The sequence below is a fragment of the Melospiza georgiana genome, chromosome 32, assembly GCF_028018845.1.
Source record: "Melospiza georgiana isolate bMelGeo1 chromosome 32, bMelGeo1.pri, whole genome shotgun sequence".
Taxonomy (NCBI): Eukaryota; Metazoa; Chordata; class Aves; order Passeriformes; family Passerellidae; genus Melospiza; species Melospiza georgiana.
Window position 1 is genome coordinate 172,090 of NC_080461.1, and position 23,739 is coordinate 195,828.

General features: G+C 60.5%; 2 protein-coding genes across 2 annotated transcripts; both read left to right on the forward strand.

The window, feature by feature from the left end:
- Positions 1-334: 334 nt before the first annotated feature.
- Positions 335-1,854, forward strand: LOC131095009 (foot protein 1 variant 2-like). The gene is made up of 3 exons (XM_058042598.1): positions 335-406; positions 506-1,199; positions 1,255-1,854. The coding sequence occupies exons 2-3, from the start codon at positions 745-747 to the stop codon at positions 1,700-1,702; spliced, it is 903 nt and encodes a 300-aa protein (XP_057898581.1). The 5' UTR covers positions 335-406; positions 506-744; the 3' UTR covers positions 1,703-1,854.
- Positions 1,855-7,643: 5,789 nt separating this feature from the next.
- GIPC1 (GIPC PDZ domain containing family member 1) lies at positions 7,644-19,648 on the forward strand. The gene is made up of 6 exons (XM_058042603.1): positions 7,644-7,913; positions 10,261-10,446; positions 13,707-13,887; positions 15,921-16,036; positions 16,767-16,848; positions 19,497-19,648. Exons 1-6 carry the CDS (start codon positions 7,644-7,646, stop codon positions 19,646-19,648), a joined length of 987 nt encoding a protein of 328 aa, XP_057898586.1.
- The last annotated feature ends 4,091 nt before the right edge of the window (positions 19,649-23,739 follow it).

Consider the following 23,739-nt stretch of genomic DNA (forward strand, 5'->3'; position numbering starts at 1 on the left):
CAGATCCCAGGACAGGGACAGGGACACAGCTGGACACTGGACACGGCCGGACCCTGGGACATGGCCGGATCCCAGGACAGTGCTGGACATGGCCAGGACAGGGACAGGGACACAGCTGGACAGGGACAGGACAGGGACACAGCTGGACACGGCCAGGACAGGGACAGGGACACAGCTGGACAGGGACAGGCACAGGGACACAGCTGGACAGGGACAGGGACAAGGACACAGCTGGACATGGCTGGACAGGCACAGGAATGGGGACACAGCTGGACACTGGACACAGCCAGGACAGGCACAGAGACACAGCTGGACACGGCCAGGACAGGGACAGGGACACAGCCAGATCCCAGGACACGGCCGGACAATGGGACAGGGACAATTCCAGGACAGGGACAGATCCCAGGCCAGCCCTGGACACTGGACATGGCCAGATCCCAGGACAGGGACACTCCCAGGACACGGCCGGACAATGGGACAGATCCCAGGACAGGGACAGATCCAGGACAGGGACAGATCCCAGGACAGGGACACTCCCAGGACACGGCCGGACAATGGGACAGGGACAATTCCGGGACAGGGACAGATCCCAGGCCAGCCCTGGACACTGGACATGGCCAGATCCCAGGACAGGGACACTCCCAGGACACAGCCGGACAATGGGACAGGGACACTCCCAGGACAGCCCTGCACACTGGACACGGCTGGACCCGGCTGTGGATCCCAGGCCTGATTCCCTCCTGGATGCCGAGGGACCGACAAGGGCGTGACCGGATCCCCCTGGACACCCCAAATGGATCCCAGATCCCCCTGAATGGATCCCAGATCCCCCTGGATAGACCCTGGACACCCCAAACGGATCCCAGATCCCCCTGGATGGATCCCAGATCCCCCTGGAGAGACCCTGGACACCCCAAATGGATCCTGGGCCCCCCAAATGTATCCTGGGCTCTTCAAATGGACCCTGGACCCCCCTGGACTCACCGGGTGGATCCCGGATCTCTCTGGACCCACCAAATGGATCTGAGATCCCTCTGGGCCTTCTGGATGGGTCCCAGACCCCCCTGGACCCCCCCAAATGGATCCTGGGCTCCCTGGGTGGATCCCAGATCCCCCAAACGGATCCCAGACTCTTCCAATGGACCCTGGACCCCTCTGGACTCGCAGGATGGGTCCCAGATCCCCCTGGACTCCCCCAAGTGGATCCTGGGCCTCTCTGGATGGATCTCAGATCCCCCTGGACCCCCCCCCAAGTGGATCCTGGGCTCTCTGGATGGATCTCAGATCCCCAGGTGGATCCCAGACTCTGAACCCCTCCTGGATGGATCCCAGAGCCCCCCAGGTTGATTCCAGAGCTCTCCGGGTTCCCTGGATGGATCCTGGACCCCCTTGGACGGATCCCAGACCCCAAATGGGTCCCAGACCCCCCTGGAGCCCCGGATGGATCCCGGTTCCCAAATGGATCCCCCGGACAGATCCCGGACCCCAAATGGAGCCCCTGGGTGGATCCTGGACCCCAAATGGATCCCCTGGATGGATCCTGGATCCCCCTGGACCCCTGGGTGGATCCTGGACCCTCTGGACTGATCCTGGATCCCCCTGGACCCCTGGACACATTTCAGAGCCCAAATGGATCCCCTGGATGGATCCCAGACCCCCCTGGAGCACCGGACGTATCCTGGACCTCAAATGGATTCCCTGAGTGGATCCCGGATTCCAAATGGATCCCATGGGCGGGTTCTGGCGTCCCCAAATGGATCCCAGACCCCGCTGGACTCCCTGGGTGGATCCCGGACCCCAAATGGATCCCCTGGACAGATCCTGGAGTCCCCGAATGGACCCCACATGGATCCCCTGGACAGATTCCGGATCCCAGATGGATCCCCTGGATGGATCCTGGATATCCCAAATGGATCCCCTGGACAGATCCCGGATCCCCCTGGAGCCCTGAGTGGATCCTGGATCCCAGATGGGTCCCCTGGACAGATCCCAGAGTCCCCAAATGGATCACGGACCTCAAACGGATCCTCTGGATGGATCCTGGGTCTCCATGGACCCATGAACACGTCCTGGAGCCCAAATGGATCCCCTGGACAGATCCCAGAGTCCCCAAATGGATCCCAGATCCCAAATGGATCCCCTGGGCACATCCTGGACCCCAAATGGATCCCAGATCCCAAATGGATCCCCTGGACCGATCCTGGACACCCAAATGGATCCCCTGGATGGATCCCAGACCCGCAGACAGATCCTGGATCTCCCTGGGTCCCCTGGGCACATCCTGGAGCCCAAATGGATCCCAGATCCCAAATGGATCCCCTGGGCACATTCTGGACCCCCGGGACAGATCTCAGATCCCAAATGGATCCCCTGGACTCATCCTGGACCCCAAATGGATCCCCTGGACACATCCTGGACCCCCAGACAGATCCGGGATCTCCCTGGGTCCCCTGGACAGATCCCGGAGTCCCCAAATGGATCCCCCGGACCCCAAATGGATCCCCTGGGCACATCCTGGAGCCCCAAATGGATCCCCTGGATGAATCCCAGACCCCCAGACAGATCCTGGATCTCCCTGGGTCCCCTGGACAGATTCTGGGCCCCAAATGGATCCCCTGGACCCCAAATGGATCCCCTGGACCCATCCTGGAGCCCAAATGGATCCCAGATTCCAAATGGACCCCCTGGACACATCCTGGAGCCCAAATGGATCCCCTGGGTGGATCCCAGACCCGCAGACAGATCCTGGATCTCCCTGGGTCCCCTGGGCACATCCTGGACCCCCAATGGATCCCCTGGACCCCAAATGGATCCCCCAGATGGATTCCAGAGTCCCCAAATGGATCCCAAATCCCAAATGGATCCCCTGGACACATCCTGGAGCCCAAATGGATCCCAGATCCCAAATGGATCCCCTGGGCACATCCTGGACCCCAAATGGATGCCCCGGGCCCCAAATGGATCCCCCGGACGGATCCCAGACCGGGACAATTGTGGGGACACCCCCCCCCGCGCGCCCCTGCCCCAATGTACAGAAATACAGGATCCCAAAAAGCCTCGAGTCGAGCCCAAAATTCCTTGGATTGACCCCAAAAACCCCAGCCGGGACCCCCAGATACCCCCCGAGCGATCCCAAAACCCCTCGGGAATTCGTGCCAAAAATCCTCGGGAATTCAGCCCAAAAATCCTCGGGAATTCACCTCAAAATCCTCTGGGATTCACCCCAAAATCCTCCGGGATTCACCCCAAAATCCTCCAGGATTCACCCCAAAATCCTCCAGAATTTGCCCCCAAAATCCTCTGAAATTCACTCCAAAAATTCTCTGGAATTCACTCCAGAATCCTTTGGGATTCACCCCGAAATCTTCTGGGATTGGCCTCAAAATCTTTGGGAATTCGCCCCAAAATCTTTGGGAATTCGCCCCAGAAATCCTCTGGGATTCGCCCCAAAATCTTTGGGAATTCGCCCCAGAAATCCTGGGGAATTCACCCCAAAAATCCTGGGGAATTCACCTCAAAAATTCTGTGGAATTCACTCCAAAATCCTCTGGAATTCACCCCCAAATCCTCCAGAATTCGCCCCCAAATCCTCGGGAATTCACCCCAAATCCTCGGGATTTCACCCCCAAATCCTCGGGATTTCACCCCCAAATCCTCCAGAAGTCACCCCCAAATCCTCCAGAATTCACCCCCAAATCCTCCAGAAGTCACCCCCAAATCCTCCAGAATTCGCCCCCAAATCCTCGGGAATTCGCCCCAAATTTCTGTGACCCTCAAATCTCCACGATCGGCCCCAAAACCTTCGGGACTGACCCCAAACCGGCCCCGGGGCACCCCAGGGAGCACAGGGGGCTCTGCAGGTGTGAGACAGGTGTGTAACGGGTGTGTAACGGTGTGTAACAGGTGTGTACAGGTGTGTGACAGGTGTGTAATGGGTGTGTGACAGGTGTGCACAGGTGTGTACAGGTGTGTAATGGGTGTGCATAGGTGTGTTACAGGTGTGTAATGGGTGTGTGACAGGTGTGCACAGGTGTGTACATGTGTGTAATGGGTGTGCATAGGTGTGTGACAGGTGTGCACAGGTGTGTAATTGGTGTGTAACAAGTGTGCACAGGTGTGTAACGGGTGTGCACGGGTGTGTAACGGGTGTGTACAGGTGTGTGACCGGTGTGCACAGGTGTGTAACAGTTGTGCACAGGTGTGTAATGGGTGTTCATAGGTGTGTTACGGGTGTGCACAGGTGTGTACAGGTGTGTACAGGTGTGTAATGGGTGTGTACATGTGTGTAATGGGTGTGCATAGGTGTGTAACAGGTGTGCACAGGTGTGCACAGGTGTGTAACAGGTGTGTAGGAGCTGTGCAACAGGTGTGTAATAGCTGCATCCAGTTGTGTCCCAGGTGTGCACAGCTGCATACAGGGGTGTCCCAGGTGTGTAACAGGGGTGTCCCAGGTGTGTAACAGGGGTGTCCCAGGTGTGCACAGGTGTGTAAGTGTTGTATAACAGATACAGGTGTGCACAGGTGTGTAGGGGCTGTGTAACAGGTGTGCACAGGTGTGTAACAGCTGCATCCAGGTGTGTCCCGGGTGTGCACAGCTGCGTACAGGTGTGTAACAGCTGTGTCCCGGGTGTGCACAGGTGTGTACAGGTGTGTAACAGGTGTGCACATGTGTGTGACAGGGGTGTCCCAGGTGTGCACAGGTGTGTAATGCGCGTGTGCCTGGGTGTGTACAGATGTGCAAGTGCTGTGTAACAGCCATGTACAGGTGTGCACAGGTGTTCACAGGCGTGTCCAGGTGTGCACTGGTGTGTAATGGGTGTGCAGAGGTGTGTAAAGGTGTGTCCGGGTGTGTACAGATGTGTATGTGGTGTGTAATAACAGTGTCCAGGTGTGCACAGGTGTGTAACATGTAACAGGTGTGTAAGGTGTGTCTCCCAGGTGTGCAATGGGTGTGTCCCAGCTGTGCCCAGCTGTGTCCCAGGTGTGCACAGGTGTGCACAGGTGTGCAATGGGTGTGTCCCATCTGTGCCCAGGTGTGTGGCCCCTCCCTCAATCCCCTCACTGGCTCCGCTCCCACCCCGCCCCCTTTGGGGCCTCAGCCCCGCCCCTTTGGGGCCTGCCCCGCCCCCATTGGGGTCTGAGCCCCGCCCCCTTGGGCTCTGCCCCGCCCCCATTGGGGTCTGAGCCCCGCCCCTTTGGGGCCTGCCCCGCCCCATTAATGTCTGAGTCCCGCCCCTTTGGGCTCTGAGCCCCGCCCCATTGATGTCTGAGCCCCGCCCCTTTGGGCTCTGCCCCGCCCCATTGATGTCTGAGCCCCGCCCCTTTGGGCTCTGCCCCGCCCCATTGATGTCTGAGCCCCGCCCCTTTGGGCTCTGCCCCGCCCCCATTGGGCTCTGAGCCCCGCCCCTTTGGGCTCCCAGCCCCGCCCCCTTTGAGCTCCGCGCCTCCGCGCTCCTGGCCCCGCCCATTTTCACCACGCCCCTCTTAGCCCCTCCCCCTCAAGGCCCCGCCCCCACAACGCTCCGCGCTGTCTCCTGATTGGCTGCGAGCTCGGGCGCTCCCATTGCCGGCGGCGCTGGGGGGGTAGGGGAGGGAACAGCCACGCCCTTTCCTGCCCTCCCGCCTCCCATTGGTCCTAGCTGGGCGGGGCGGCCGCGCTGATTGGTCCGCGCAGGGCAGGGCGGTGGCGCTGATTGGCGCGGGCGGGGCTTGGCCACGCCCTCCCGGAAGTGCCGCTCCGGCAGCAGCGCCCGGCCGGTGAGGGGGGAACCGGGACCGGCACCGAAACCGGAACCGGAAACGGAACCGGGACCGGCACCGAGCCCGGGGGGGCCGGGACCGCGTGCGGGAGGGGGCGGGGCCGGGGCCCGGCGGGAACCGGAACCGGAACCGGGGCCGGGCCGGGGGTCCCGGGGGGGAACCGGGCCCGGGGAACGGGAGGGACCGGGGGGAACCGGGGCGGGGGGAACCGGGGCTCGGGAACCCCCCCCGTGCCTCAGTTTCCCGTCTCGCCTTTCAGCCCCCAGCGGAGCAGAGCGGGGACCCCCCGAAATACCGGGGAGGGGGCAGCGAGAGAGCCCCGGGAGCCCAAAAGAACCCCCGGGAACACCGGGAGCCCCAAAGAACCCCCGGGAACACCGGGAGCCGCCCCGGGAACACCGGGAGCCCCAAAGAACCCCCGGGAACACCGGGAGCCGCCCCGGGAGCACCGGGAGCCCCAAAGAACCCCCGGGAGCACCGGGAGCCGGCCCGGGAACACCGGGAGCCGCCCCGGGAGCACCGGGAGCCCAAAAGAACCCCCGGGAACACCGGGAGCCCCCCAAAACCCCTCCGGCTACACCGGGACCCCCCCCGGGCAACACCGGGATCCCCCCGGAGCCCCCTGGACCAACTTAACCCCCCCAGAAAGCCCCGAACGCCCCCAAAACCCCCCCAAAGATCCCCCCAGACCCACCCAAACTCCCCCATTACCCCAAAACCACCCGAGCCCCCCAAAACCTTCCCCCAGAGCCCCCTCAGACCCCCAAACCTCCCCCGAGACCCCCAAAACCCCCTGAGACCCCCTGAGCCCCCCAAAACCCCATCCTAGACCCCCCGGACCCCCTGAAACCCCCTCCTGGGCTCCCCAAAACTCCCCCCAGGCCTCTTCCAGTCCCCCCAAATCCCTTCTACACCCCCCAAACCTCCCTCAGACCCCCCAAAACCTCCCCAAATCCCCTCCTAGACCCCTCAGACCCCCCAAATCCCCCCCAACTGCCCCCAAATCCCCTCCTAGACCACCCCAATCCCTTCTAGATCCTCTCAGACCCCCCAAACCTCCCCCAAATCCCCTCCTAAACCCCCCCAATCCCTCCTAGACCCGCCAAATCCCCTCCTAGACCCCCCAAATCTCCCCAAACTCCCCCCAAACCCACTCCTAGACCCCCCAAATCCCCTCCTAGACCCCCCAAATCCCCCCAAACTCCCCCCAAACCCCCCCAAACTCCCCCCAAACCCACTCCTAGACCCCCCCAAATCCCTCCTAGACCCCCCAAATCTCCCCAAACTCCCCCCAAATCCCCTCCTGGACCCCTCAGACCGCCCCAAAACCCCCCAAATCTCCCCAAACTCCCCCCAAATCCACTCCTAGACCCCCCCCAAATCCCCTTCTAGACCCCCCAAACTCCCCCCAAACCCACTCCTAGACCCCCCAAATCCCCCCAAACTCCCCCCAAACCCCCCCAAACTCCCCCCAAACCCACTCCTAGACCCCCCCAAATCCCCTCCTAGACCCCCCAAATCCCCTCCTAGACCCCCCAAATCCCTCCTAGACCCCCCAAACTCCCCCCAAATCCCCTCCTAGACCCCCCCAATCCCCTCCTAGACCCCCCAAACTCCCCCCAAGCCCACTCCTAGACCCCCCAAATCCCCTCCTAGACCCCTCAGACCCCCCAAACTCCCCCCAAATCCCCTCCTAGCCCCCCCAAATCCCCTCCTAGACCCCCCAAATCCCCTCCTAGACCCCCCAAATCCCTCCTAGACCCCCCAAACTCCCCCCAAATCCCCTCCTAGACCCCCCCAATCCCCTCCTAGACCCCCCAAACTCCCCCCAAATCCCCTCCTAGCCCCCCCAAATCCCCTCCTAGACCCCCCGGACCCCCGGCATGCCGCTGGGGCTGGGCCGCCGCAAGAAGCCGCCGCCGCTGGTGGAGAACGAGGAGGGGGCCGGGGGGCGCGGGGGGGCCCCGGGGGAGCCCGGGGGGGCCCCGGGGGGGGTCCCGGGGGCGGCGCCCCCCCCGCAGCCGCTGCGGCCCCGCCTGGTGTTCCACACGCAGCTGGCGCACGGCAGCGCCACCGGGCGCGTGGAGGGCTTCGGGAACGTGCGGGAGCTGTACGGGAAAATCGGGGAGGCCTTCGGGATCCCCCCCAGCGAGGTGAGACTGGTTATACTGGGATATACTGGGATATACTGGGATATACTGGGATATACTGGGATGGACTGGGTTATACTGGGATATACTGGGAATGCATTGGGTTATACAGGGTTATACTGGGAGGGCTTCGGGAACGTGCGGGAGCTGTACGGCAAGATCGGGGAGGCCTTCGGGATCCCCCCCAGCGAGGTGAGACTGGTTATACTGGGTTATACTGGGATATACTGGGTTATACTGGGTTATACTGGGATATACTGGGATATACTGGGTTATACTGGGTTATACTGGGAGGGCTTCGGGAACGTGCGGGAGCTGTACGGGAAGATCAGGGAGGCCTTCGGGATCCCCCCGACCGAGGTGAGACTGGGTATACTGGGATATACTGGGATATACTGGGTTATACTGGGATATACTGGGTTATACTGGGAATGCATTGGGTTATACTGGGATATACTGGGAGGGGTTCGGGAACGTGCGGGAGCTGTACGGGAAGATCGGGGAGGCCTTCGGGATCCCCCCCAGCGAGGTGAGACATACTGGGATGTACTGGGATATACTGGGAATGCATTGGGTTATACTGGGATATACTGGGATGTACTGGGTTATACTGGGAATGGACTGGGATATACTGGGTTATACTGGGTTATACTGGGAGGGCTTCGGGAACGTGCGGGAGCTGTACGGGAAGATCGGGGAGGCCTTCGGGATCCCCCCGAGCGAGGTGAGACATACTGGGATATACTGGGATATACTGGGATGGACTGGGAATGCATTGGGTTATACTGGGATATACTGGGAATGCATTGGGTTATACTGGGTTATACTGGGAGGGCTTCGGGAACGTGCGGGAGCTGTACGGCAAGATCGGGGAGGCCTTCGGGATCCCCCCAAGCGAGGTGAGACATACTGGGATATACTGGGATGGACTGGGAATGGACTGGGATATACTGGGATATACTGGGAATGGACTGGGATATACTGGGTTATACTGGGTTATACTGGGAGGGCTTCGGGAACGTGCGGGAGCTGTACGGGAAAATCGGGGAGGCCTTCGGGATCCCCCCCAGTGAGGTGAGACATACTGGGATGTACTGGGATATACTGGGAATGGACTGGGATATACTGGGTTATACTGGGATATACTGGGATATACTGGGTTATACTGGGATATACTGGGTTATACTGGGAGGGCTTCGGGAACGTGCGGGAGCTGTACAGGAAAATCAGGGAGGCCTTCGGGATCCCCCCGAGCGAGGTGAGACATACTGGGATATACTGGGATGTACTGGGATGTACTGGGTTATACTGGGATATACTGGGATATACTGGGTGGTACTGGGTTATACTGGGAATGCATTGGGATATACTGGGTTATACTGGGGTGTACTGGGTTATACTGGGATATACTGGGAGGGGTTTGGGACAGGCTGGGTTGTACTGGGTTGTACTGGCTTATACTGGGATGGCCTGAAATTGGGCTGGCTTATACTGGGATGGACTGGGAGGGACTGGGATATACTGGGAATGGATTGGGATATACTGGGACATACTGGGGTGCCACACTGGACACACCGGCGTCCCCAGGTGTTGTCCCGTGTCCCCAGGTAATGTCCCCTGTCCCCAGGTGATGTCCCCATGCTCTGTCCTGTGTCCCCAATGTCCCCGCCTGTCCCCAGGTGCTGCCCCAGGTGTTATCCCCTGCCCCAGCTGCTGCCCCAGGTGCTGTCCTGTCCCCCCAGGTGGTGTCCCCACCTGTCCCCAATGTCCCCACCTGTCCCCAGGTGCTGTCCTGTGCCCCCAGGTGCTGTCCTGTCCCCAATGTCCCCACCTGTCCCCAGGTGCTCTTCTGCCCCCTGAACACGCCCCAGGTGGACATGGAGAAGCTCCTGGGGGGGCAGATCGGCCTGGAGGATTTGTCCCCAGTGTCCCCAGGTGCTGTCCTGTCCCCCCAGGTGGTGTCCCCACCTGTCCCCAGTGTCCCCACCTGTCCCAGGTGCTGTTCTGCCCCCTGAACACCCCTCAGGTGGACATGGAGAAGCTCCTGGGGGGGCAGATCGGGCTGGGGGATTTGTCCCCACCTGTCCCCAGGTGCTGTCCCGGGCGCTGTTCTGTGTCCCCAGTGTCCCCAATGTCCCCAATGTCCCCACCTGTCCCAGGTGCTGTTCTGCACGCTGAACACGCCCCAGGTGGACATGGAGAAGCTGCTGGGTGGGCAGATCAGGCTGGGGGATTTGTCCCCAGTGTCCCCATTGTCCCCAGTGTCCCCAGTGTCCCCAGTGTCCCCAGGTGCTGTCCCGGGCGCTGTTCTGTGTCCCCAATGTCCCCACCTGTCCCCACCTGTCCCCAGGTGCTGTTCTGCACGCTGAACACGCCCCAGGTGGACATGGAGAAGCTCCTGGGCGGGCAGATCGGCCTCGAGGATTTCATCTTCGCGCACACGCGCGGGCGCCAGAAGGACGTGGAGGTGCTGAAATCCGAGGAGGCGCTGGGGCTCACCATCACCGACAACGGGGCCGGATACGCCTTCATCAAGGTGAGACACACCTGGGACACACCTGGGGACACACCTGGACAGGTGAGACACACCTGGGGACACACCTGGGACACCTGGGGACACAGCTGGGACAGCTGGGGACACACAGGGACAGTGCAGGTGCTGAAATCCGAGGAGGCGCTGGGGCTCACCATCACTGATAACGGGGCTGGATACGCCTTCATCAAGGTGAGACACACCTGGGACAGGTGAGACACACATGGGGACACACCTGGGACAGGTGAGACACACCTGGGGACACAGCTGGGACAGGTGGGACACACCTGGGGACACACCTGGGACAGCTGGGGACACATGGGGACACACAGGGACAGTGCAGGTGCTGAAATCCGAGGAGGCGCTGGGGCTCACCATCACTGATAACGGGGCTGGATACGCCTTCATCAAGGTGAGACACACCTGGGACAGGTGAGACACACCTGGGGACACACCTGGGGACACACCTGGGACAGGCGAGACACACCTGGGGACACACCTGGGGACACATGGGGACACACCTGGAGGACAGGTGAGACACACATGGGTGGGGGCAATGGCGCTATCACCGACAACAGCACTGGATGCACCTTCATCAAGGTGAGACGCACCTGGGGACACACCTGGGGACAGGTGAGACACACCTGGGCAGGTGAGACACACCTGGGGACACACCTAGGGACAGGTGAGACACACCTGGGGACACACCTAGGGACAGGTGAGACACACCTGGGCAGGTGAGACACACCTGGGGACAGCTGGGGACACACATGGGTGTGTGTGCTGGGGCTCACCATCACCAACAACAGAATGGGCTACGCCTTCGTCAAGGTGAGACACACCTGGGACAGGTGAGACACACCTGGGGACGACACACCTAGGGACAGGTGAGACACACCTGGGACAGGTGAGACACACCTAGGGACAGGTGAGACACACCTAGAGACAGGTGAGACACACCTGGGGACACCCCTGGGTAGCTGAAACACACCTGGGTAGGTGAGACACACCTGGGACAGGTGAGACACACCTGGGGACAGCAGGGTGGGGGCAGTGGGACGGTGCTGGGGCTCACCGTCACCAACAACCGGCGACCCCAGATGGCCTCAGGTGTGACCCAGCTGTCCCCAGGTGTCCCCAGGTGTGTCCCAGGTGTGTCCCAAGTGTGTCTGTGTCCCCAGCGGATCCATGAGGGGTCAGTGATGGGGCACACGCCCCAGGTGTGACCCAGGTTACCCAGACCCCACGTTACCCAGGTGTTACCCAGGTGTTACCCAGGTGTAACTCAGGTGTAACCCAGGTGTATCTCAGGTGTAATCCAGGTGCATCTTCCCCCCCCAGAGGATCCGCGAGGGCTCGGTGATGGCGCGCACGCCCCAGGTGTGACCCGGGTTAGCTGGGTTACACACGTCACACAGGTTACACAGGTGTGCCCAGGTGTGTCACAGGTGTGCCCAGGTGTGACCCAGGTTACCCGGGTTAGCTGGGTTACACAGGTTACACAGGTCGCACAGGTGTTACCCAGGTGTTACACAGGTGTTACACAGGTGTGTCGCAGGTATCTCAGGTGTGCCCAGGTGTGACCCAGGTGTGTTCCCCCCCTCAGAGGATCCGCGAGGGCTCGGTGATGGCGCGCACGCCCCAGGTGTGACCCGGGTTAGCTGGGTTACACAGGTTATACAGGTGTTACCCAGGTGTTACCCAGGTATCTCAGGTGTAACTCAGGTGTAACCCAGGTGTGTTTTCCCCCCACATAGAGGATCCGCGAGGGCTCGGTGATGGCGCACACGCCCCACGTTGCCCGGGTTAGCTGGGTTACCCAGGTGTTACCCAGGTGTTCCCAGGTGTAACTCAGGTGTAACTCAGGTGTAACCCAGGTGTGTTTTCCCCCCACATAGAGAATCCGTGAGGGCTCGGTGATGGCGCGCACGCCCCAGGTGTGACACAGGTTACCTGGGTTAGCTGGGTTACACAGGTCACACAGGTTGTACAGGTGTGCCCAGGTGTGACCCAGGTGTGACCCAGGTGTGACCCAGGTGTGTTCTCCCCCCCAGCAGATCCACGAGGGCTCGGTGATGGCGCGCACGCCCCAGGTGTGACCCGGGTTAGCTGGGTTACACAGGTCACACAGGTTGTGCAGGTTATACAGGTGTTACACAGGTGTTACACAGGTGTGTCACAGGTGTGCCCAGGTGTGCCCAGGTGTGCCCAGGTGTGTCTCTCCCCCCCAGCGGATCCGCGAGGGCTCGGTGATGGCGCGCACGCCCCAGGTTACCCGGGTTAGCTGGGTTACACAGGTTACCCAGGTGTTACACAAGTGTTACACAGGTGTTACACAGGTGTGCCCAGGTGTGTCACAGGTGTGCCCAGGTGTGACCCAGGTGTGTCTCTCCCCCTCAGAGGATCCGTGAGGGCTCGGTGATGGCGCGCACGCCCCAGGTGTGACCCGGGTTAGCTGGGTTACACAGGTCGCACAGGTGTCACACAGGTGTCACACAGGTGTCACACAGGTGTTACACAGGTGTGTCCCAGGTATCTCAGGTGTATCTCAGGTGTAACTCAGGTGTGTTTCCCCCCCACACAGAGGATCCATGAGGGCTCGGTGATGGCGCGCACGCCCCAGGTTACCCGGGTTAGCTGGGTCACACGGGTCACACAGGTTATACAGGTGTGTCACACAGGTTGTACAGGTGTGCCCAGGTGTGACCCAGGTGTGTTTCCCCCCCCAGAGGATCCGCGAGGGCTCGGTGATGGCACGCACGCCCCAGGTGTGACCCGGGTTAGCTGGGTTACACAGGTCGCACAGGTTACCCAGGTGTTACACAGGTGTTGCCCAGGTGTTACACAGGTGTGTCCCAGGTATCTCAGGTGTATTTCAGGTGTAACTCAGGTGTGTCTCCCCCCCCCAGAGGATCCGCGAGGGCTCGGTGATGGCGCGCACGCCCCAGGTTACCCGGGTTAGCTGGGTTACACAGGTCACACAGATTATACAGGTTATACAGGTGTTACACAGGTGTCACACAGGTGTTACACAGGTGTTACACAGGTGTGTCACAGGTGTGCCCAGGTGTGTCACAGGTGTGTTCCCCCCCCCAGAGGATCCGCGAGGGCTCGGTGATGGCGCGCACGCCCCAGGTTACCCGGGTTAGCTGGGTTACACAGGTCACACAGGTCACACAGGTGTCGCACAGGTGTCACACAGGTGTTACACAGGTGTGCCCAGGTGTGCCCAGGTGTGTCACAGGTGTGTCTCTCCCCCCCAGCGGATCCGCGAGGGCTCGGTGATGGCGCGCACGCCCCAGGTGGGCGTCGGGGACGTGCTGGAGGCGCTGGACGGGCGCAGCCTGGTGGGCACGCGGCACTTCGAGGTGGCGCGGCTGCTGCAGGAGCTGCCCCGGGGACACCAGTTCAGACTGAGGCTGACGGAGCCACGGAGAGCCTGGGGTGGGTACTGGGAGGGACTGGGAGGGACTGGGAATGAACTGGGATGGACTGGGAGGGACTGGGATGGACTGGGATGGGATGGGCTGGGATGGGCTGGGATGGGCTGGGATGGGCTGGGATGGACTGGGATGGACTGGGAATGAATGGGAGTGATGGAGCTGGAGCTGCCCCGGGGACACCAGTTCAGGCTGAGGCTGACGGAGCCACGGAGAGCCTGGGGTGGGTACTGGGATGGACTGGGAGGGACTGGGATTGAACTGGGATGGACTGGGATGGACTGGGATGGGCTGGGAATGACTGGGATTGAACTGGGAGGGACTGGGAATGAACTGGGATGGACTGGGATTGAACTGGGATTGAACTGGGATCGATGGAACTGGAGCTGCCCCACAGGCACCAGTTCAGGCTGAGGCTGACGGAACCACGGAGAGCCTGGGGTGGGTACTGGGAGGGACTGGGATGGACTGGGAATGAATGGGATTGAACTGGGATGGGCTGGGAATGAATGGGATTGAACTGGGATGGGCTGGGATGGACTGGGAATGAATGGGAGTGATGGAGCTGGAGCTGCCCCGGGGGCACCAGTTCAGGCTGAGGCTGACGGAGCCCGGGAGCGCGTGGGGTGGGTACTGGGAGGGACTGGGATGGACTGGGATGGACTGGGAATCAATGGGAGTGAGCTGGGATGGACTGGGAATGAATGGGATTGAATTGGGATGGACTGGGATTGACTGGGAATGAATGGGATTGAACTGGGATGGGCTGGGATTGACTGGGAATGAATGGGATTGAACTGGGATGGGCTGGGATTGACTGGGAATGAATGGGATTGAACTGGGATGGGCTGGGATTGACTGGGAGGGACTGGGATTGAACTGGGATGGGCTGGGATTGACTGGGATTGAACTGGGATCGATGGAGCTGGAGCTGCCCTGGGGACACCAGTTCAGGCTGAGGCTGACCGAGCCCGGGAGGGCGTGGGGTGGGTACTGGGATGGGCTGGGATTGAACTGGGATGGGCTGGGATTGAACTGGGATGGGCTGGGATTGAACTGGGAGGGACTGGGATGGGCTGGGATTGAACTGGGATTGAGTGGGAGGGACTGGGATTGATGGAGCAGGAGCTGACGGAGCCCGGGAGGGCCTCTGGTGTCCCCCTTGTCCCCTCTGTTCCCCGCTGGCCCCTCTGTGACCTCCCCATCCCCTCTGCCCCTGTGTCCCCATCTGTCCCCTCTGTCCCCTGTGTCCCCTCCCTGTCCCCTGTGTGTCCCCTGTGTCCCCTGTGTCCCCTCCCTGTCCCCTGTGTGTCCCCTGTGTCCCCTGTGTCCCCTGCTGCCCTGTCTCTCACCCCCCATCCCCTCTGTCCCCATCCGTCCCCTGTGTCCCCTCCCTGTCCCTCTGTGTCCCCTTTGTGTCCCCTCTGTCCCCGTCTGTCCCCCTCTCTCCCCTCTGTCCCCTCTCTGATCTCTCTGTCCCCTGTGTCCCCTGTCTGACCCCTCTGTCCCCTCTGTGTGTCCCCTGTGTGTCCCCTCTGTGACCCCTCTGTGACCCCTCTGTAACCCCTGTGTGACCCCTGTGTGACCCCTCTGTGACCCCTCTGTGACCCCTGTGTGTCCCCTTGGTGTCCCCTCTGTGTCCCTTCCGGTCCCTCTGTGTCCCCTCTGACCCCCCTGTGTCCTGTGTCCCCTCTGTGTCCTCATCTGTCCCCTCTGTGACCCCTCTGTGACCCCTGTGTGACCCCTGTGTGTCCCCTCTGTGACCCCTCTGTGTCCCCTGTGTGACCCCTCTGTGACCCCTCTGTGACCCCTCTGACCCCTGTGACCCCTCTGTGACCCCTGTGTGACCCCTGTGTGACCCCTCTGACCCCTGTGACCCCTCTGACCCCTGTGACCCCTCTGTGACCCCTGTGACCCCTCTGTGACCCCTCTGTGACCCCTCTGTGACCCCTCTGTGACCCCTGTGACCCCTGTGTGACCCCTCTGTCCCCTGTGTGACCCCTCTGTGACCCCTGTGTGACCCCTGTGTGACCCCAGACGGGATCGGGCCCCGTTCCGGGGGGGTCTCGGCTCGGGGGGGGCCCCCCCAGGTGCTCTCGGGCCGGGGGACGCTGAGGCTGCGCTCGAGGGGCCCGGCCACGCTGCAGGAGCAGGTACGGACCTGAAACAGCACAAAATACCCCAAAAACACCCTTAAAATACCCCCAAAACACCCCAAAAACACCCCCAGAACAGGCCACGCTGCAGGAGCAGGTACGGACCTAAATCACCCCAAAAATACCCCAAAAATACCCCAAAAACACCCTAAAAATACCCCCAGAACAGGCCACGCTGCAGGAGCAGGTACGGACCCAAAACCGCCCAAAATCACCCCAAAAACACCCCAAAATCACCCCCTAGAGACCCCAAAACCAGCCTGCGGCCCCCCAAAATATCCACGGGGGACCCCAAAATATCCCACGCAATCCCAAAATGTCCTGGGGACCCCAAAATCCCTTTGGGACCCCCAAAATCACCTTGGGACCCCCAAAAAATCCCCGTGGGACCCCCCAAAAATCACCTTGGGACCCCCAAAAATCACCCCAGGGTCCCCCAAAATCCCCTTGGGACCCTCGGGATCCCCAAAATCCCCTTGGGGACCCCCCAAAATCCCCCAAAAATCCCTTTGGGACCCCCAGAATCTCTTTGGGATCCCCAAAATCCCTTTGGGACCCCCAGAATCTCTTTGGGATCCCCAAAATCCCTTTGGGACCCCCCAAAATCCCTTTGGGACCCCCAAAATCCACGTGGGACCCCCCCCAAAATCCCTTTGGGACCCCCAGAATCTCTTTGGGATCCCCAAAATCCCTTTGGGACCCCCCAAAATCCCCCGATTCCCCGCAGCCGTCGGCGTTCGAGGAGCGCGCGGTGGCCAAGGTGGACGATCTGCTGGAGAGCTACATGGGCATCCGGGACAGCGAGCTGGGTGAGCACCCCAAAATCTGGGCACCCCAAAATCCGGGACCCCAAAATCCTGGGGAACCCCAAAATCCGGGACCCCAAAATCCTGGGGAACCCCAAAATCCCAGGGATTGCCCCAAAAAAACTCCCTGGGATCACCTCAAACCCTCCGGGTTCTGCTGCAGAGCTCCATGGGGATCCGGGACAGCGAGCTGGGTGAGCACCCCAAAATCCACAGGGACCCCAAAATCTGGGAGCCCAAAATCCTGGGGAAACCCCCAGAAATCCTGGGGGAACCCCAAAATCCCAGGGGAACCCCAAAATCCCAGGGATTACCCCCAAAAAAACTCCCTGGGATCCCCCCAAACCCTCCGGGTTCTGCTGGGGAGCTCCATGGGGATCCGGGACAGCGAGCTGGGGGAGCACCCCAAAATCCACAGGGACCCCAAAATCTGAAACCCCAAAATCCTCAGGGACCCCAAAATCTGAAACCCCAAAATCCTCAGGGACCCCAAAATCCTGGGGAACCCCCAAAGAACTCCAGGGATCACCCCAAAAAACCTCCCAGGATCGCCCCAAACTGCCCCAATCACCCTAAACCGCCCGGGTTCAGTTGGGGGAGCCCCCCAAAATCTGGGGGAACCCCAAAATCTGAGACCCCAAAATGCTGAGGGACCCCAAAATCCCGGGGAACCCCCCCAAAACCCCCTGGGAGCCCTGGAGTGTCCCCCAATGTCTCCATCTCTGTCCCAATGTCCCCAATGTCCCCAATGTCCCCGATGTCCCCAATGTCCCTGACCCTGTGTGTGTCCCCAATGTCCCTGACAGTGTCCCCAGTGTCCCCAATGTCCCCAATGTCCCCAGTGTCCCCAGTGTCCCCAATGTCCCCAATGTCCCCAATGTCCCCAGTGTCCCTGACAGTGTGTGTGTCCCCGATGTCCCCGGTGTCCCCGCAGCCGCCACCATGGTGGAGCAGAGCCGTGATGCCCGTGTCCCCAATGTCCCCAATGTTTCCAATGTCCCTGACACTGTGTGTGTCCCCAATGTCCCCAGTGGCCCCAGTGTGTCCCCAATGTCCCCGATGTCCCCAATGTCCCCAGTGTGTCCCCAGTGTCCCCAATGTGTCCCCAATGCCCCCAGTGTGTCCCCAATGTCCCCGATGTCCCCAATGTCCCCAGTGACCCCAATGTCCCCAATGTCCCCAATGTCCCTGACACTGTTTGTGTCCCCAATGTCCCCAATGTCCCCAATGACCCCAATGTCCCCAATGTCCCCAACATGTCCCCAATGTCCCCGCTGTCCCCGCAGCCGCCACCATGGTGGAGCTGGGCCACAATGCCTGTGACCCCGATGTCCCCAATGTCCCCAATATCCCCAATGTCCCCAGTGACCCCAATGTCCCCAGTGTCCCCAATGTCCCCAATGTCCCCAATATCCCCAATGTCCCCAGTGTCCCCAATGTCCCCAATGTCCCCAATATCCCCAATGTCCCCAGTGACCCCAATGTCCCCGATGTCCCCAATGTCTCCAACATGTCCCTGCTGTCCCTGCAGCTGCCACCATGGTGGAGCTGGGGCGCAATACCTGTGACCCTGATGGTGTCCCCAATGTCCCCAATGTGTCCCCGATGTCCCCGATGTCCCCAATGTCCCCTGTGTCCCCAATGTCCCCAGTGTGTCCCTGATGTTCCAAGTGTCCCAATGTCCCCGATGTCCCCGACACTGTGTGTGTCCCCAATGTGTCCCCAATCCCCCCAATGTCCCCAATGTCCCCAATGTCCCCAATGTCCCCAATGTGTCCCCAATGTCCCCAATGTCCCCAATGTCCCTGACACTGTTTGTGTCCCCAGTGTCCCCAGTGTCCCCAACATGTCCCCAGTGACCCCAATGTCCCCAATGTCCCCAATGTGTCCCCGCAGCCGCCACCATGGTGGAGCTGGGCCGCGACGCCCGTGACCCCAATGTCCCCAATGTGTCCCCAGTGTCCCCAGTGTCCCCAATGTCCCCAATGTCCCCAATGTCCCCAATGTCCCTGACACTGTTTGTGTCCCCAATGTCCCCAGTGTCCCCAACATGTCCCCAGTGTTCCCAATGTCCCCAGTGACCCCAATGTCCCCAGTGTCCCCAACATGTCCCCAATGTCCCCGCTGTCCCCGCAGCCGCCACCATGGTGGAGCTGGGCCGCGACGCCCGTGACCCCGATGTCCCCAATGTCCCCGATGTCCCCAATGTCCCCAATGTCCCCGATGTCCCTGACACTGTGTGTGTCCCCAATGTGTCCCCAATCCCCTCAATGTCCCCAGTGTCCCCAATGTCCCCAATGTCCCCAACGTGTCCCCGCTGTCCCCGCAGCCGCCACCATGGTGGAGCTGGGCCGCGACGCCCGTGACCCCAATGTCCCTGACACTGTTTGTGTCCCCAATGTCCCCATTGTCCCCAACATGTCCCCAGTGACCCCAATGTCCCCAATGTCCCCAACGTGTCCCCGCTGTCTCCGCAGCCGCCACCATGGTGGAGCTGGGCCGCAACGCCCGTGACCCCAACATGTCCCCAATGTCCCCAATGTCCCCAATGTCCCCAGTGTCCCCAATGTCCCCAATGTGTCCCCAATGTCCCCAATGTGTCCCCAACATGTCCCCAGTGTGTCCCCAATGTGTCCCCGCTGTCCCCGCAGCCGCCACCATGGTGGAGCTGGGCCGCGACGCCCGTGACCCCGACGCGCTGGCCGAGGCTCTGGACGCTCAGCTCGGCGACTTCGCCTTCCCCGACGAGTTCGTGTTCGACGTCTGGGGCGCCATCGGCGACGCCAAGGCCGGGCGGTGCTGAGAGCCCCGAAAATGGGCGCCCCCCAAAACTGGGACCCCAAAAACCGCCGGGGTGGGACCCCAAAAACCACTGGGACCCCCCCAAAACGGCCTGGGTGGGACCCCAAAACCTGGGACCCCAAAACCCCAAGACACCCCCAAATGGGGACACTGAAACCTGGGACCCCGAAACCACTGGGACCCCAACACGCGGGACCCCAAAATCCTGGAACCCCAAAACCCCAGGACCCCAAAAACCACTGGGACCCCAAAACGCAGGACCCCAAAACCCCAAGACACCCCCAAATGGGGACCCCAAAACCCCGGGACCCCAAAACCCGGGACCCCGAAACCACTGGGACCCCAAAACCCGGGACCCCGAAACCACTGGGACCCCAAAACCACTGGGACCCCAAAACCACTGGGACCCCAAAATCCTGGAACCCCAAAACCCAGGACCCCAAAAACCACTGGGACCCCAAAACCTGGGACCACAAAAGCACTGGGACCCCAAAACCCCGGGACACCCCAAAACCACTGGGACCCCCAAAATCCCAGGACACTCCCTGATGGGGACCCCAAAAACCACAAAACCCCAAAAACCTCAGGATCCCAAAAACCACTGGATCCCCAAAAACCACTGGACCCCAAAACTGCTGGGACCCCAAAACCCCCGGACACCCCAAAACCACTGTGACCCCAAAAACCCCGGGACCCCAAACCCCAGGACCCCAAAACCCTGGGACACCCCAAAACCACTGTGACCCCAAAACCACGGGAACCCCAAACCCCAGAACCCCAAAACCCTGGGACACCTCCTGACGGGGACCCCAAAAACCCCGGGACCCCAAAAACCGCAAGACACTACAAAACTCCCTGGGACACCCCAAAAACCCAGGACACCCCATGATGGGCACCCCAAAACCACTGGGACCCCAAAACCCTGGGACACCCCCAAATGGGGATCTCAAAACCCTGGGACCCCCAAAAACCACTGGGACCCCAAAACCCCGGGACCCCCAAAACCCCCAGGACACTGCAAAAGTCCCTGGGACCCCAAAAACCACTGGGATTGGGAACCCCAAAACCCTGAGACACCCCCAAAACTCCCTGGGGTCCCCCCAAATCCGGACCCTCAAAACTACTGGGACCCCAAAAACCTTGGGGCCCTCCTGAATGGGGACCCCAAAATCCCCTGGGATTGGGAACCCCAAAACCCCGGGACACCCCCAAAACTCCCAGGGGTCCCCCCAAATCAGGACACCCAAAACTCCCCAGGACACCCCAAAAACCCCGGGACCCCAAAAATCCCGGGACCCTCCCAAATGGGAGCCCCAAAACCCCTCAGGATTGGGGACCCCAAAACTCTGGGACACCCCAAAAACCACTGGGACCCCTCTCGATGGGGACCCCAAAACTCCAGGACACCCCAAAACCCCGGGAAACCCCAAAAACTGTCTGGGACCCCAAAAACCCCTGGGTTCCCCCCAAATTGAGACCCCCAAAACCCCTCAGAATTGGGGACCCCAAAACTCTGGGACACCCCCGGGACCCCCAAAAACCACTGGGACCCCAAAAACCCCAGGACACCCCAAAAACCCCCCAGGATTTTGGGGATTGTGGGACTGGGGACTCCCCAAAACCTCCCGGGACCCCCCAAGGGATTGGGGACCCCCATAGTTGGGGGGAACCCCATAATTGAAGTGGACCCCCATGATTGAAGGGGAACCCCATAATTGGGGGGACCCCCATAATTGGGGGGCCCCCATGATTGAAGGGGACCCCCATAATTGAAGGAGATCCCCATAATTGGGGGGCCCCCCATAATTGAAGGGGACCCCCATAATTGGGGGGACCCCCATAATTGAAGGGGATGCCCATAATTGAAGGGGATCCCCATAATTGGGGGGACCCCCATAATTGGGGCCCCCCATAATTGAAGGGGATCCCCATAATTGGGGGGAGCCCCCCCAAAAGCTGGAACCCCCCCCCACCCCCCAAAATCTGCTGGACCCCCAAAGTGCCCTGAGCCCCCCCCGGGGAGCCCCCCAAAAATTCCCAAAATTTCCCTGTGCCCCCCTCACCCCCCCCTCCTCCCCGGACCTGCGGACCCCCAAATTCCGAACCCCAAAATTCCCCGTGCCCCCCCCCTTCCCCTTTGAACCTGGGGACCCCCAAATTCCTTTGTGTCCCCCCCCCATTGTGGGACCCCCCCGGTGCCACCTGAGCCTGTCACTGTCACTGTCACAAACTGTCACTGTCACTGTCACCTGCTGGCCCCTCCCCTCCCCCCCCGGGATATTTTTGTATTTTCGTGGAAAAAAATTTGGAGATAAAAAACAAAGAAAAAAACAAAAAAAAAAAACAACAAAAAAAAAAAAACACAACAGAGAAACGGGAACGGCTGTGGGGGAGGGGAGGGGGGAGGGACACACCTGGGGCCAGGTGGGACATCTCAGACACACCTGGGACATCTCATTATGCACCTGAGCGCACTTAGGGCACACCTGGGGCACACCCATTACACACCTGGTCACACCTGGGGCACACCTGGGCACACCTGTGTCGCTCCTGCGCCAAGGTGGGGGCAGGAGCAGGTGAGGGCAGGAGCGCAGAAATGCCCCAGAGACCCCCTCAAAATTGCCCCAGGTGCAGGGCTGGGGTGCAAAATTTGGGGTGAGAAATGAGGGGTGCGGGGTTTGGGGTGTGAAATTTGGGGTGCGGGGTTTGGGGTGTGAAATGTGGGTTCAGTGTTTAGGGTGCAAAATTTGGGGTGCGGGGATTTGGGTGTGGGGATTGGGGTGTGGAAATCTGGGGTGTGAAATTTGGGGTGTGAAATGTGGGGTGCAGAATTGTGGGGTGCAAAATTTGGGGTGCGGGGTTTGGGGTGTGAAATTTGGGGTGTGAAATTTGGGGGGCGGGGTTTGGGGTGTGAAATGTAAGGTGCAGAAATGTGGGGTGTGAAATGTGGGTGCAGAATTGTGGGGTGCAAAATTCGGGGTGTGGGGTTTGGGGTGTGAAATGTGGGTTCAGAGTTTAGGGTGCAAAATTTGGGGTGCAGGGATTGGGGTGTGAAATTTGGGGTGTGGAATGTGGGGTGCAAAATTTGGGATGCGGGGTTTGGGGTGTGAAATTTGGGGTGGGAAATTTGGGGTGCGGGGTTTGGAGTGTGAAATGTGAGGTGCAGAAATGTGGGGTGTAGAATTGTGGGGTGCAAAATTTGGGGTGTGGGGATTGGGGTGTGAAATTTGGGGTGCGGAGTTTGGGGTGTGAAATTTGGGGTGTGGAATGTGGGGTGCAGAAATGTGGGGTGCAAAATTTGGGGTGCCAAGTATCGGGTGCAGTGTTTGGGGTGCAAAATTTGGGGTGACAAATGTGGGGCGCAGGGTTCACGGTGGGAAATGTGGGGTTCAGAGTTTGGGGGTGCAAAATTTGGGGTGTGCAGTTCAGTGTGGGGTTTGGAGGCACAGAGTTTGGGGTGCCGAGTGTGGGGTGCAGAGTTTGGGGTGCAGAACTTGGGGTGTGAAATGTGGGGTGCAGAATTAGGGGTGCGGGGTTTGGGGTGTGATATTTGGGGTTCAGAGTTTAGGGTGCAAAATTTGGGGTGCAGGGTTTGGGGTGTGAAATTTGGGGTGTGGAATGTGGGGTGCAGAATTGTGGGGTGCAAAATTTGGGATGGGGGATTAGGGTGTGAAATTTGGGGTGGGAAATGTGGGGTGGGAAATGTGGGGTGCAAAATTTGGGGTGCGGGGTTTGGGGTGTGAAATTTGGGGTGGGGAAGGTGGGTTCAGAGTTTAGGGTGCAAAATTTGGGGTGCGGGGATTGGGGTGTGAAATTTGGGGTGTGAAATGTGGGGTGCAGAAATGTGGGGTGCAGAAATGTGGGGTGCAGAATTTGGGGGTGCCAAGTATCGGGTGCAGGGTTTGGGGTGCGAAATTTGGGGTGACAAATGTGGGGTGCAAAATTTGGGGTGCGGGGTTTGGGGTGTGAAATTTGGGGTGTGAAATGTGGGGTTCAGAGTTTAGGGTGCAAAATTTGGGGTGTGAAATTTGGGGTGCAGAAATGTGGGGTGCAGAATTGTGGGGTGCAGAATTTGGAGTGCCAAGTATCGGG